This window comes from Lotus japonicus, chromosome 5 (assembly GCF_012489685.1).
Source record: "Lotus japonicus ecotype B-129 chromosome 5, LjGifu_v1.2".
NCBI lineage: Eukaryota > Viridiplantae > Streptophyta > Magnoliopsida > Fabales > Fabaceae > Lotus > Lotus japonicus.
Window position 1 is genome coordinate 36,132,166 of NC_080045.1, and position 14,982 is coordinate 36,147,147.

Below are 14,982 nucleotides of genomic sequence, written 5' to 3' on the forward strand. Positions count from 1 at the left end.
TGTAGCGTTTGTTTGTTGTGCTGTTGGAGCAGCGTTTGTTTGTTGTGCTGTTGGAGCAGCGTTTGTTGTCGTGCTGTTGGAGCAGCGTTTGTTGTTGTGCTGTTGGAGCAGCGTTTGTTTGTTGTGCTGTTGGAGCAGCGTTTGTTGTTGTGAAGTGTGTCTTTTGTCGCAGAATCGACTTTACCTTAGGGTAAGCTTTTAGAGACATTAATTTAGCTAGAACACGTGGCGACGTGTCGAGTGAGATCGGAGACGTTGATTGACTAATCATCTTGCATTCATGCAACATTAATGAGGTATTAACACAGGACGTACTCTGGACCTCGTCGGTTTCCAAAATGGTCATAAGACCCGGAATGCCGTGGTAGAGCGTTTGTAGACGTCTCTTATAGCAGACCGAAATGGCAGACCTACGGGTTTACTGCTGATCTGGCTACCTTTGTGTGGTGTAAGAGGCACGCGGGCCGAAATGGTTCCACTGTGGCTGGTGTTAGGGCTGATCCGTTTGATGTCCATCCCTTTCCGGAATGCATGTGGTTAACTGGGTTAACCTGCATATCATTTCATGCAACATGCATACTGACTTAGTGATGAGTGTGTTTGATACTTGTTAATTCTATTTGAGGCATGTTAACTGTGATTTATCGTCGTTTATATTCATCATGAGATATGCAACCCTAGGATGTTATCCCTAGCTAAAAGCCTAAGTGGCTATCCTATTATCTGTATCTATCCTTGCTATTATTTACATAATTCTTTGGAGTTGACCCTCGCGTCTTCTGTGTGTGCTTTGGCGAACAAACGCCATTTGTCAGATGTCTTTGGCGGACTAGTTCACGACGGTTCACCCTTCGGGGGAAACTAGAGTTGGGATGCTGGAACAGGAGCGCATCGCGATAGCGAGCGGAGGACGGAGGATGTACCTAGACTTAGTCGTTCTGGATTCAGATTCGGACGACGATCACGCTAGCATGTAGGATTGAGTGTTAGTGTGAGCTCCTCGAGATGGGATTAGTGTAGGAGTAGAGTCTTAGCTCTGAACATCATTTGTATCATTCGGGACAGGGTAGTTTCCCACCTATAGCTTTTTGTGTGGTTTCGTTACGGGAATCACAGAGAGTTGGTTGGACTTAGGAAGTCTTGTTTCAGGCCGATGGGCCAGCTTATTCTCATTTTGAGGGATAGTGTTGCGGACACTTCACCTTTTCATTTGGTTTGTACATATTGCCTACGGGCGCTACTCTTCTATTACCCGTCACTGGAGGTTTACTCGTGACGAGGTTGCTACTTACAGCGGGGGCTGTTATATATTTTGTATATTAGTTTTATTGCTTTTCGCATTTGGGTTTTATTTATTTCAGTCTTGTCTTAGTTATTATCAAAAAAAAAATATTCACGTTTTTCCGCATTAATTTTACTTTTGGTTACTAAAGTGACGCCACCGAAATCGGGGTGTTACAGTCTCCCTTCCCGAGGCCCAACAGACCCATTTGGATGGGATAAAGGCGCCAAAACTCAACTCTACCTTTATAAATAGGAGGGAAATACCAATTGTAAGAGACTCTTAGCTCATTTGAGTAATAATAACTTTGAAATTCAGTTATACTCTCTCTCTCTAAGCGGTTAGAGCTTTTCTCTCTAATAAGCATTCACATCACTTTCCTCACACTTTGGGTACTACCTTCCCTCTCTATGTTCTAGCACGGAACATGCATCATATCTCTCATTTCTTTCTTTAAGGTGAAGTTGTTGGTGTGAATGAAAAATTAATATTCAGTGTCCTTTCGTTTCCAATTGATTGATAACATGGTGAAATGACAAAATTTCATTTGTTTGGGGACAAAAGATTTAACTTGATCCTTCTAGCCTATACTCTACATTTCCTTCCCTAAGAAAAACAGAATCGAGTGGCGGTGAAAGCATCATTGGATTTAATCTATCAGTATTTGTTATTCTTCCAACTAGCAAAAATTCCGAAAATTATCTAGCATTAAGTTAAAGCCGAATAAAGATGACAGAAAAACGTCCTAAAGCATCTTTTGAGGGCTCACTTACCCCGTAAGATTTCTGTGATGCTTTCTCCTTTTTTTGAGCACAACATGTTGCTTTATTTCGTTTAATTTCTATAGGCCATTTCTATATTGTAGACTCTCTGTCCCTCCAGAGTTCATATTAAAATTGGTCCTGATTGGAATGTATACAAAATTACAAGAATTGCCAAGTCTCAGACACTACAAAATTTCCAAAACAATGAAGAAAGGGGTAGATGGTCTTTCACCAGAAAATTTGCATTTTGGAAAGTTATGGAAGAAAGACAAAAGAATCTAGGAAAGTAAGGCATTGGTTATATTCAAGTCTACGTGCTATTTTATTCTAAAAGACTATCTTTGTCTCTAAAGTAGAGTATCATCTCTTAGCCTTTACAAAATTATGGAATTTCAACAAATGGCTATCCTAGCTTTACTTTCATTAACAATGCGTTTACATGAAGCAAATGCACCCGGGATGATTCTTCCTCTAGCAGTAGTTAGAGCGCGCATTTACATTTTCCCCTTAACATCCATTTTCTTCCTTTGCTTCTCTTAGTTTTTTCAGCATTTAAGTGTAAATATATTCTTTTGATAAAGAAAACTAGGATATCAGTATATTGGAATTGGTCAATAATTAAGCTGGCTATAAAAAGATTAAGCCTTAAAAGTTGCTGTGAACTGCATACAAGATAAACGACATTTCTCATAAATGTGTATAAAATAATTTCACTTCTAACTCACTTTTCCGGTAATCAATTTTGTCTAAAATCAATTCAGTAAGACACTCCTCATTGTGGATCCAATCTGCCAAATTGTCAAGAATTTGTAAGATAACATGGCATCGAAAGAAAACAATCATATCATTTCATAAGTTCGGATGGTACCATGGTAAAGAGACAAATTGTAAAAAGTTAAGTGATGAGGATCACTTGTGAATTGGTGATAGACTTGTAAAAGAGACCCCAAATCAGGGCCGTAAAGGTGACATGCATAAAAAAAGTCTCACATCTCTATTTTCAAGAGAGTATATTTGTCTTTCCCTAATTTCCATTTATTGCTGTTCCGTGAGTTTGAGTAACAACAGTTGATAAAAGACACTTCTGCTAGCTCTCAGTTCTTGTAGTAATTTACTCCTCCAGTTTCGTCGTCAAAACGAAATAGAAAGATATCATACAAGTTGCACCATTTAAGATCCACTCCAGCACAGGGGAGCCAGGATTTCAGTGGAAAAGAAGTATAGACTTCACTCTCAACCACCCTATGACCCCAGTACACCCACACTCTTTAAAGTTAATATTTGAACTACATATCACAATACTCTAAAATAAGAGCATAAGAGAAAAAAAAAACACATATATAAACTTAAAATGTTTTCAGGTACTACTGCTTTGGTGTTTTGCTGTGTTGAAACAAGGAACTTGAGATCCCTATATATAGCATTGGACTCTCTCACCCCTCACTAATCTAAGCAATGTGAGACTTACATTGCAATAAACCCCAACAATCTCCACCTTGATTGTAATGATCTTCAGTCTTCACCGACAATCATTGTCTACACCGACAAACATAATTCTCATTGTTTATATACCGACAAATTAAATTATCATACTCCACCATAAAGAGTACACTACGCTTGGAACTATACCATCCCAAGAATTGTCTTCACTTGAAACTAAACCATTCCAAGAATTTCCACATGTCGAAACCTATTTAAAAATTTTTGGTGCAACTTCCATGTTGGCTTTCTCCGGAAGTTCATTAGCCATCGAAAGAACCACGTACCTTGCATCAACGTCAACCAATGCCCGCACGCTATCACCACATGCCTTGCATCTATATCAACCAATGCACGTGTGTCACCTGGACAATTTCATGCCCAGAACGCCTTGTGTGATCATGATTGCATCAACTCCTCCATCACAGCATCATCACAACTGCAAACCGATTGTAAACCGTGCACTAGGTTGGTTCCCAGCCAGAACCTGTAACACCCCGATTTTCGGGTGTCACTTTAGTAACTCAAAAATAAAATAAAGCGGAAAAGCAGGTATATATTTTTTCTCGTTTTCTTTTTAGAATAAATGACATTTTCGAAATAGAGATACAACCCCAAAGTGCGACAAACATAAACTAATACACAATACTATAACAACCCTGTTGTAACTAAAAGCATCATCACGAGTATCCTCAAGTGACGGAAAGTAAGCCCGAAGGCAAGGTTTACAAGTTTACAGAAAGCTCAATAAGTTCAAAATATAATCCAAGTGACAGAAGGGCATATTCAGCCCAAAATAGCCTCCTCTAGACCTCTACATCTGACTAAACCATGCGATTCCCATCTACGGAGAACCACACCGAAAAGCAATCTGTCGGAACCTACCCTGCCCCAAAATATAAAAGACGAATCAGAGCTATGACAGAAACTCCCATTACCAGTATGCTCTAACCAACCTTATCCTACACTACTGTCAACGACCATCATCCGGTCATGCATGAAGTTCGGGTCCTCGTCGAAAGCTTCAGTAATAGTCATTACGCTCCTGGTCCTCCTCGAGTGACGAATCATCACGAATCGACTGACGAACGCCTGACAGCTGGCCGACCGCCTAAACACAAACATGCAACCAAAGCCAAGGCGCTAGGGTCAACTTACAGAATACAATAGATATACAAGCAACATACGATAAAAGGGGGTATATACTTATATAGGTTCTTAGTTGCCTAAGCTAAGGTATATACTTAGCATGTTATCAAGGCTCCAATCGACAGTTCAATATCTGCTATCTCAACAGTTCAATAAACAATGGCTCAACAATTTAATAAGGGTGCATGTATGCATGCAATGTCAATTCAAAAGATGATCCCAACAAATAGGCATGTCAAGTCGATCCAACCCATTGGGTTGAACATACGGACTCGCATACGCAACAAATGACAACGCCAAGTCGGTTCACTCAATAGAGTCGAACATACGGACGTTGCGCGCGTCCAATGACTATCGCCGAATCGATCCAATCCATTCGATTTAACATACGGATCTGCGCGTGTTGAAAGGTTATCGCAGCATACTTCATAGTGAAATCTTAGTGATGCCAAGGACTAGATGTAGCCCTACCGTTCTGGGGGTGAACCAGGATAAAATTGTTGGTGTGCATCGTCCACTTCCCCTGCCCATTCATTTCCGCTGCACCAAACGATTTCAACAAAGATGATGATGAATCTTTCAATCGTTTGGAAATTTTGTTTTAAGATGACACAATTCAAACCCCATTTTCTCGGGGTACTTTGATCAACTTCAAATTTTTCCACATTAGACTTAACAAAAGATGCCACCCACCAACCCACTTCATCTTCTTCCTCTAAACATTCGTCCTGCAATTGCTGAAAACCACCATCCCCATTTAGTCACCACAAATTCACCCATGTAAAAGGGGCTAGGTGCCAAAAGAGGCTAGGGGTGGCACAACTTAACACACCTAGGAAGAGGGAAATAGTGAGGGAGAAGAGGTGAGCAACATTGCAAGGGGGAGAGTGGTCGTTGATGGAGGCAATGACCGGCGATGGTCGGCGCTGCACAACGATTCAGGTCGGGAAGAGGGTGGTGGCGTCGCGGTTCCCAGCAGCGAGTGAGCGAAGGCTTGGGATAGAGGTGCGCGAGGCACGACGCAGCGGTGGAGGTCAATGGAACCTTGGCAGCATGACGAAGACAGGATCCAGCCGGGGTTGAGGCGGCGAATGAGGGGACGAAGTCCCCCTTGGTGCGGTGGGGCTTAGTTTTTGCGGTCTGTGGTTTGTGTTGGTTGTTGTGGCTAAAATGGAGATGGAGGTTTTTGCTGTTAGTTTGGGCGGTTGCAGGACACATGTTTAGAGGAAGAAGATGAAGTGGGTCGGTGGGTGGGGTCTTTTATTAAATCTGATGTGGAAATTTTTTCCATGCTGAACAGTAAAAACACAACATAGAGTATTGCATCTAAGTTCCCCCCATCAGTACTTTATGTGTTGTTTTTACTGTTTTCAAATTGGAATATGACAAGTGGAAATTTTTTCTACAACAGACTTAACAAAAAGACCACCAATCCACCCACTTCATCTTCTTCTAAACGTTCATCCTGCAATCGCCGAATACCATCATCTTCATTTTAGTCACCACAAAGCAAACCCATGTGAAAGAGTTAGGCTACAAGATACTCTTGTGGTCTGCCGGCCACTCACACTGTTTCAGATGATCAGACGGTTGCGGTTGCAGAGGCTGATGATGCAGCTGCACGGGCTGATGCTACTACTGTACAGACTCATGCTACTACAGCAAACATGAGTCTCACTAAAAATATGGGTCTCACTTTCAATTTTATGGACCATATACATGAATTTCAATCAACCAATGAGAGTGGAATATTTAAAAATTAGTGTTAAAGAGGGTGTTGATAGCTAGCTATATTCATTCTACTAGTGCGATAACCCGTGCGCTGCACAGAATTTTATGTTGGAATTTTTTAATAAATAAATTAATTTTTATATATATATGTAATTTTTAAATTATAAATAAGTTAATCTTGTATATGTCAACCGTGTAATAATATATGAAGAGAAAAATGAAATAAATAAATGAAATTGTGTTGTATACATTAAACATTTTCAAAAACTTCCTTAAACACTACATTTACAGTATTGGTTTTTTGTTTGCCCGACTCATCCAATATACAAAGTTCAAGACTCTTTCTAGAGATTTCTACATATAACTGACATGAGTGAAGACATGCCTCGGAAGGAAGAGCCCAACCTGAGATAGTGTTTGTCCTTGACTTTTGTTTATGGTCATCACAAAACATACTGCATTGGAAACTGACTTCTTCTGAATTTAATTGAAAATTTGGAATCAGAAGGAACCAAGTCCATTCTTGAAATGTTTCACTTTGTCGTTAGCATTTGCGCATGTGATAACAGTTGCACCAAGTTCATGCGCAATTAACCTTGCTCCATTGCATAAATCTGTTGCTTGGTCTATATTTCTCAAAAGCATTATTGGAGTACCAACTTTCAATAATAGTTTGTGGTTTGTAGTCCTGCAGTCGAGAAAGAATATTACCTAATGATTTTTAATTGTATCAAATATAACTAATGTTGTTCGTACACTTTGCATAGTTATCATGTGCAACATGATTTTCTAAACTTTTGAATTTCATTAAAATTAAATTCAAGCAATAATTATAATCTTATAGCAATATTTTCAATTGCAACTATATATTATTTGTCATCTGTTAGCAACCTCAATTGATCGCATGCTTCCTAAAAAGTATCATATGTTATTCCCTTCACTGTTCTGATACTTCTAAATGTTGTACAACCCTTTTGCATGGTTGGTAGGATTCCCATGTAATATAACTCTCAGATGCCTGGAGGGATATACTGTAGTCTGCCAATTTTAAAATCTCTCTTTCATGAATTTCAGATTCTATCTTTTTTATGATAAACAAATCTACTGGGAAATTCAGCATATGTTAGATTCCGCCCGTCCCGGTATTTCTCACTAGTTGCAAACCAAGGCATAATTATTGTGGATTTTGTACCAGTCTTTTCAAGAACACCTCCAACGTCTTCATCATCATTGTAGTATACTAAATATTCATTTGGAAGATGAAAATTTAGTTTTCGCACCGACGACCAGCGTTTGTGTATGGTAAAGTCAAATGTTCTCAAAGCTACCTCACACGGAGAAAGATAATGACAATCAAAATATTGTTTTACCTCGTCCACTGGCTCTTTCGATTGAGCATCATTGTCCTTATTTAAAATTTCAAGCATTGCACAGTTTGCGTCTTTGTTTATATATTTGAACTAATATTTTATAGCATTGGACTTGTTACAATACTCCACATTAAAGTGAGCTTGATACCTCATAAGGAGAGTGAAATTGTAAGTCACAACATACCTGCAATGTAGAACATGTCACATGCAAATTACAATTGTAATAAATAACATATCTGAGTTATCTTTTATTTTTTCACGAAGTTATGTTTTTTCAAATTGGTATCAATTTACTGTGCTCCCAATGCACATTACAACTGTAATAAATAACATACTTGTTATCAATTTCAATGTCTTTTTTCTTAATTGCAATCAATGTTTGCTTCTTCTATACTGCGAGTAGCCTTCCTCGTCAATAGTGGTGGTCTTTTGAAATTTCTTTGCAAAGAATTTAGTGCACCTACCTATTTTCATGCATGGTGATTTTTTGTTTGCAATCCACACGGTCCATGTATAATGAAGTTAGAAACTGTAGCGTGCAACTTGAGACATAACACTGGATTAGGAAGCTCTGCAGATATGATTTTGTCAATGTCGCCCCAGTAAATAGCCCGTGCAATGCACGAGTGTTTTTAAAAATTTAATATATTTAATTTTTTTTGTGCTTTTATAATATTTTTAAATATATTTTTAGTGCAAAGAATATGTGTTAGTTATCGATTTTGAATTACTACTTGAAAATATGTCACAATAGAATAGGAACTAAGTATGCAAGTCAGTATAACTCTTGATTTCTATATCCATATCATTGAGTCAATGAGTTTTAAAAATAGAATAGAATAATTTGATCATTTTTAATAAATAACAATTTAATTAATAATTTAAAAAATTAAAGATACTCGTGAAAGTAAAGGTACTATTACATATATTCTAAAATATTTTTCAATATATAGAAACTTAATTAGAATAAAGTTTAACTATAATATATGTATACTTGGACTGGGCGAGACCCCAGGGTCCCTCGCCCAGGAGGCTCAACCTTAGGCGTAGGACAAAGCTGAGTCTTTGGGTCTTGTTTCCCGAGGCCCAACTGGCCCATTTAGATAGACCAAGGGCGCGAAAGCCCAACCCCACACCTATAAATAGGGGACGAGTACCAATTGTAAGAGACTCTTAGCTCATTTGACAATAACAACATTGAAATTCAGTTATATTTTCTCTCTCTAAGTAGTTAAGAGCTCATCTCTCTAGGATCTCCGATTACATTCCACACACTATTGACACTATGCCATGATTCTATGTTCTTGGCGAGAACAATACTCACTTTTCTTTAATTTAATTTTCACCTACTTTATCTCTCTATCTCTTTCTTATTTTTCTATCACTATCACATGTTATATCTTGGTTCCACACTATTCTATTCTTATCTATCCCTTGGGTATAATTGTATTAGGTGGGTGTCAAGAAAAAATATTGATTACTATATGTTAAATGCATCTTGGTCATTTTTATAAGAACCAATTTGAAATTTGTAGTGCATTAATTCTTACTACATTTCTTATGGGGTGTGCATTGATGGTTTGGTTCTTATAAAAATGAACGGAGGAGTAATACTTGATGTGAGGATGAAATTCATAAACCACGGCTTAAGAATTGGATTGTTGAGAATTACGCAGAAATTAAGAAGCTCAATGTTTAAAAGAAGCCCGATCCATAATCTAATTTGTACAAATCGAAGAAAGTTATAATGTGATATTATAACTTGTTGGTGCTTTTACTGGATGGTTTTCATAAGCAAATTCATGAATCAAAGAGTGAAACCATACCAAATAGAGGAGCATCCGGACCTTCAGATTCAAACCAATCAATTGAAATGGTATATGTTATATAATCAAATCTCTATTTATTTGATCGTAGTTTGAAAAAATAAGTAAAAACATAACACCATGAGAATAATCCTTGACTTACTATATTTTGAATGAAAAATAAACATGTACTTCCCTTTAAACGACACACCAAATTCCTTGTCTCTCGACCCTACAAAAATTCATTGTCTCTCTTTCAATCATGTTTAAATTCGTACTCTTTCATTGTGACCTTACAATAGTTTTTTTTAGGAGATGTGTTATATCCTACGAAGCAACATTCCAAGTCATCCTCTAAAGCTTTATTTTGTTTACAACTGGCATTGTTATTTCCTTGGATCACGAAATAACGGATACAATTAATTCTTTTTATTTACTTGTTTTTTTTTTCAAACTTACCCCTTCAACCTCATAAGAGTATCAGCAAACATTATTACTTTCTTCAGAGTACGTGACTTTCTTTGCTCCTGGATGTTGTTTATTTATTTTTAATAATTTAAATATTTATTAATCTCAAATATTTATGTATCTTGGAGACACTTTTAACTTTCATCATACCCAAATTAAAATTGTGAGAGGAATTTAATAAATCATAAAAATTAATCATTACTTCAATTTAGAAATTTTAAATCTACAATCCCTACTATTTTTTTAGATATTTATGAGATTAATTTTTATGCCCTAACAATGTAAAAAGTTTTACATAGTCCTTCAATCGCATTCTTTTCTTTCCTATTTTAAATATTATTAAATTCAAAATTAATTATGAGCTACTGAAATGAAGGGATGTGATTGAATGATTGTATAAAACTTATTTAAACTACCAGTACATAGAAATTAATCTCAAATATAATTAACTTTCATTCTTGAAAAAAGTTTGTATATTTTTGTGTTAAATTATTCTCTCAATTTGGATCCTGATGTGGTGAATGTAAAATATCTCATAAAAAATCAAACTTTCAACCAAGAGTTCAAACATCAACTTTTTATCCTATGATCGACACTGATTGAATAAAACATTAATATTCAATTATATTTAATTATTTTTACATTAATTATATTTAAGATTAATAATTATTTAAATTATTAAAAACAAACAACAATGGATCGAAAGAAAGTCATACGTTTGATTTTTTGTATGAAACTGAAAAGTAAGGTTTGTTTATTTTATTTTATTTTTGAAACAAAAAGTAAGATTAAGATTTGTTCATACGGTTATTATGTTTTTCTTTTGAAATGATACGGTTATTATGTTGAAAGGGATAAGTTTGGAATAAGAAGAAAAAAAAAGTCAAAAACAAATTAATTGATATTGATTCTTTTTTGAATGGCATTAATTGATACTGATTAACGTGAATTAATACAGTTTTTTTTAAACTCAAGAGAACTAACCGAATATATTCCTAATTAAAAATTATTTAATTTTTTTTTTTTGAGTCATCAATATAGACTAATGAAAATGCATCAATATGAACCAATCAAATTCAAACATTTGGAAATTCATTGTAACAACCAATAGGAGAAAAACATGTGGATATTAAGTAACAATGTAGCCCACTTTAGTGAATGAGCTTTATATATTATTAAGATTATATTGTAGAGCCCTTTGTGTTTCTAGCTTGGGTTTAGCTCCTTGCTTTGTTTTTCTTAATCTACATGAGATGATTGTTCTCATGATTATTATGTTTCAATAAAATCTATTTTGTTCTAAAAAAAAATTATATTGTAGAGTTTATGAATTAATTAATTACTACAAACATTCTGTTTCATATAATTGCAGTGATGCTGACAAGATGAAGAATCACATACGTGCATTTCACTACCAGCTCAATCAACTAATTAAACACTTGCAGGAATACGACAAAAGCGAGGAACTGGTACAGAAATTAACGGACAAGCCCTTGGTAGTGTCATGGCGGGTTTCTCATCCATGTTCACTTTCCCATCAACTTTCCATTCAAAACACTGAACCATAGCAGCAAGATTAGTAGGTACAACCTGAAGTGCAAGTGAGGCTCCAGGACAAGCCCTTCTTCCAGTACCAAATGGCATTAGTTGGAAATGTTGTCCCCTCAAATCCACTTGGTTATTCTCTTCACCCATAAACCTCTCTGGCCTGAACTCTAGTGGATTATCCCACAGTTTGGGGTCCCTACCCATTGACCACAAATTCACATAAAGCAAGGTCTTTTCTGGAATCTCATAGCCACAAATGTAAGATTTTTCTGATGACTCTCTCGCTATGAATGGCGATGTGGGGTGAATCCTTAGTGTTTCTTTGACAATGGCTCGCAAGTAAGGAAGATTGGGAAGATCTGATTCTTCTATTAACCTACTGCTATTTCCTGCCACTGAATCGATTTCTTTTCTTGCTTTCTCCATCACTTCTGGATTGTTGATTAACTCAGATAGAGCCCATTCCATGGTTGTAGCAGATGTGTCTGTTCCTGCCATGAATATGTCCTGCCATATTCCATTTACCATTATAATATATCCATATATACACACAAAAATATAAACCTGCCATGAGTAATATATATGTCCTGCGCGCATTCTAAAGGAAAGGAATTCAATTTTTTTTCTATAAAATAGAAATCTATTTTTAAAAATAACTAAATTTGTATTTTCAAATACGACGGAATTTTTTTTATCGATTGAGATATACATTCAAAACCAAAACATGATTAGAAATTTTTTTAATTGCTAGAAGTTTAAATTCGGGAAGTGTAATCCACCAGAAATAAAAATTAACCTTTGGAAGTTTATTCTTCCTAAATTCGGGAAGTGTAATTCGGGAAGTTTATTCTAGAAGCTTTTTTTTTTCTGTAAAGTTTTTTGCTTCAGGGAGAACTGGCAGGCTTGCCTATAGGGGCCATGGTTTAGTTTGGTTGATTGCGGTGGGTATTTCTATTGTTGCTAGGGCGATTTTAAAATTAAGTTTTAGTTTTTATTTTTTCTATTCTTGTTTTCATTTGGAGGGCTGGTGCTTTTTCTTTCAGGTGGTAATTTTAAGGGTTAATGGTCAAATTAGTCCCTGCGTTTGTAAGCGAATTTGATTTTAGTATTTTTGAGAAAAATGACATTTAGTGACGATCATTTTAACAATTCTCTGGCGGTAATTTGGGAAGCAGCTTAATAATTCATTCTTAACTTTTTCCATTCCTCCACTTCCACTTTTCTATCTATATAGCTATATATCTTTTCTCTTTCATTAAATCACACACATATGTTACTTTCTCTATTTTTTTTTTATCACTTTCTTCTCATCACCACCACCACTCCATTTTCAGTTAAGATAATGGAGTGTGAATTATGAAACACTTTCCTGTAGAAAGTTGTTAACTGTAGACGGTATGTAGTGTGAACTTTTGAAAAGCATTGATCATAAAAATATCAATAAGATCCCGATTTATTTACTTTGGTCAGTTGAAATTAAAGAAATAAACCAGTAATACTGCAGAAGTTAATAATAGATTTCCTTGCTTACCATGATGAGAGCCTTGATGTTTTCTCTGCTCAATCTTGTCTTAGTGGTCTCATCCTCATGTATTTCCAGCAAAATATCAAGCAGATTCCGAATATCACCACCTTCCCCTCCTTCCTTCCTTCTCCTTCTCTCCTCTTCATGCTCCAGCATGACTCTCTCCATCATGTTATCAAACCTCTTCAGAATCTCCTTAACCCTTTTGCTCACTCCCTGCAAACCCAAACACTTAAAAAACCAAATAAAATCCGTCACATTAAACTTCCCTGCAAGCTCCGCAGTGTCCATCACCATCTTCCTGATTTCTTCCACGTCACCATCATCATCGTTTCCAGAACACGCTCTCCCCATGGTCATCCTCGTGATAACACTGTTGGTTAGAGTCAAGAGCTCGCCGCCGAGATCAACGGCCTCACCTGCTTCCCCTTTTCTTTGTAGAACCTTCAGAATAATAATGCTTTCACACTTGTTACACTTACGGTATAAAAATATTTGAGAGATAGGATAACTGATGTAATAAAAAAGAAAAAGTAAGTAAATTTTAGATGAACGAGAAAATGTGATATGAATGAATCATAGATCGAACCTTCAGAAACCGCAGAGTCTCTTGTTGTCTCACGGAAAGGAGATTACTCAGGGTCCGGCCGCCGAGAAGCTCCGACATGCAGAGCTTCTTCACGAACTTCCAATACTCTCCGTAAGGCGTGAATATGAAGCCATTTAAGTTGTACGATAGGTGATGAACCGTGGTGCTCACGAACCGGTTCGAGAAGGAAGATTCGTTGGTTTTAAGAACCTCCTTGGCCATGTCTGGACTGGAAACCACCAAACAAGGCAAGGAGCCGAGGAAGAGTTTCATGATGGGTCCATAGCGAGATGAGAGCTTGTGAAAACTTTGGTGAGGGATTTGGGAGATAAGGTGGAGGTGTCCGATGATGGGAAGAGATGGAGGGCTTGGTGGATTTTTGTGGCGGTTATTCTTGTTGTGTATTCTTGTGAGAATGGCTAGTACTGCGATTGTGGAGAGTATCCACACGATGAGGAGTTTGATGTAGGTTTGAAGTTCAGCCATTTGTTTTGTTGAAGAAATGTTGAAATATGGTGATTTTTATATGATTTTTCCGTCCTCTAGGGAGACAAATGAAAATGAAACTTGCGGATAATATATGTGATTATTAGATTTGGAAGAAACGTGTGCATACATAAAGTGTGAAATAATGACAATCAATTCCTTCATTATGTTGAGTAAATTTTGAGTCAATCAAATAATGATTCTTTTCCTCCTAATAGTGTGCATTTTTCAGTTTCGTTCCTATCATAATGATGAAAAAATAATCAGCCTTATTTCCTGCCATTAGCAATTGCACCATATTGATTGTTGTTTATTGTTTTGTCTAATTCCTGTACCACATGAGGGAGAAATGCCAATCCTTAATAGGCAGAGAAATATATGAACATGATTGTTCCCTTCTTTGATACAATTCTTTCTCTTCCATATTCTGGGTAATATTTTGTGAAGGCTCCATACGGTCTGCCTCGAGTGCACGAGTTAGATCGTAGTTATGTAAACTCTTGGGGGCAAAACCGGCAGTAAGGATTTGCACCGAGATCCGCCGAAAATTTTGTTTTAAGACATTGGCTTGCCACGGCACAACAATTTTTCTCTCAATTTCCAACCTAAAGGAGTTGCCCGTGGAATTGTCTTACATCCGATGTGGATGCTGCACCTGCACCACAATTTAATGATACGTGAAAATCAGATTAAATAAAAAATGAAGTGTTCAATCGAAACTCATTAGTAAAAGTAGCCTTGCATCAAAATTTCCTTTAATATTCTTTGGAAATATCTTCGGTACTG

At 36.6% G+C, this 14,982-nt stretch overlaps 1 protein-coding gene across 1 annotated transcript; it reads right to left on the minus strand.

The window, feature by feature from the left end:
* Positions 1–11,379: 11,379 nt before the first annotated feature.
* Positions 11,380–14,215, minus strand: LOC130721044 (cytochrome P450 93A3-like). The gene is made up of 3 exons (XM_057571770.1): positions 13,711–14,215; positions 13,128–13,565; positions 11,380–12,103 (listed from the first exon to the last, which is right to left on the minus strand). The coding sequence occupies exons 1-3, from the start codon at positions 14,194–14,196 to the stop codon at positions 11,480–11,482; spliced, it is 1,548 nt and encodes a 515-aa protein (XP_057427753.1). The 5' UTR covers positions 14,197–14,215; the 3' UTR covers positions 11,380–11,479.
* Positions 14,216–14,982: the final 767 nt, after the last annotated feature.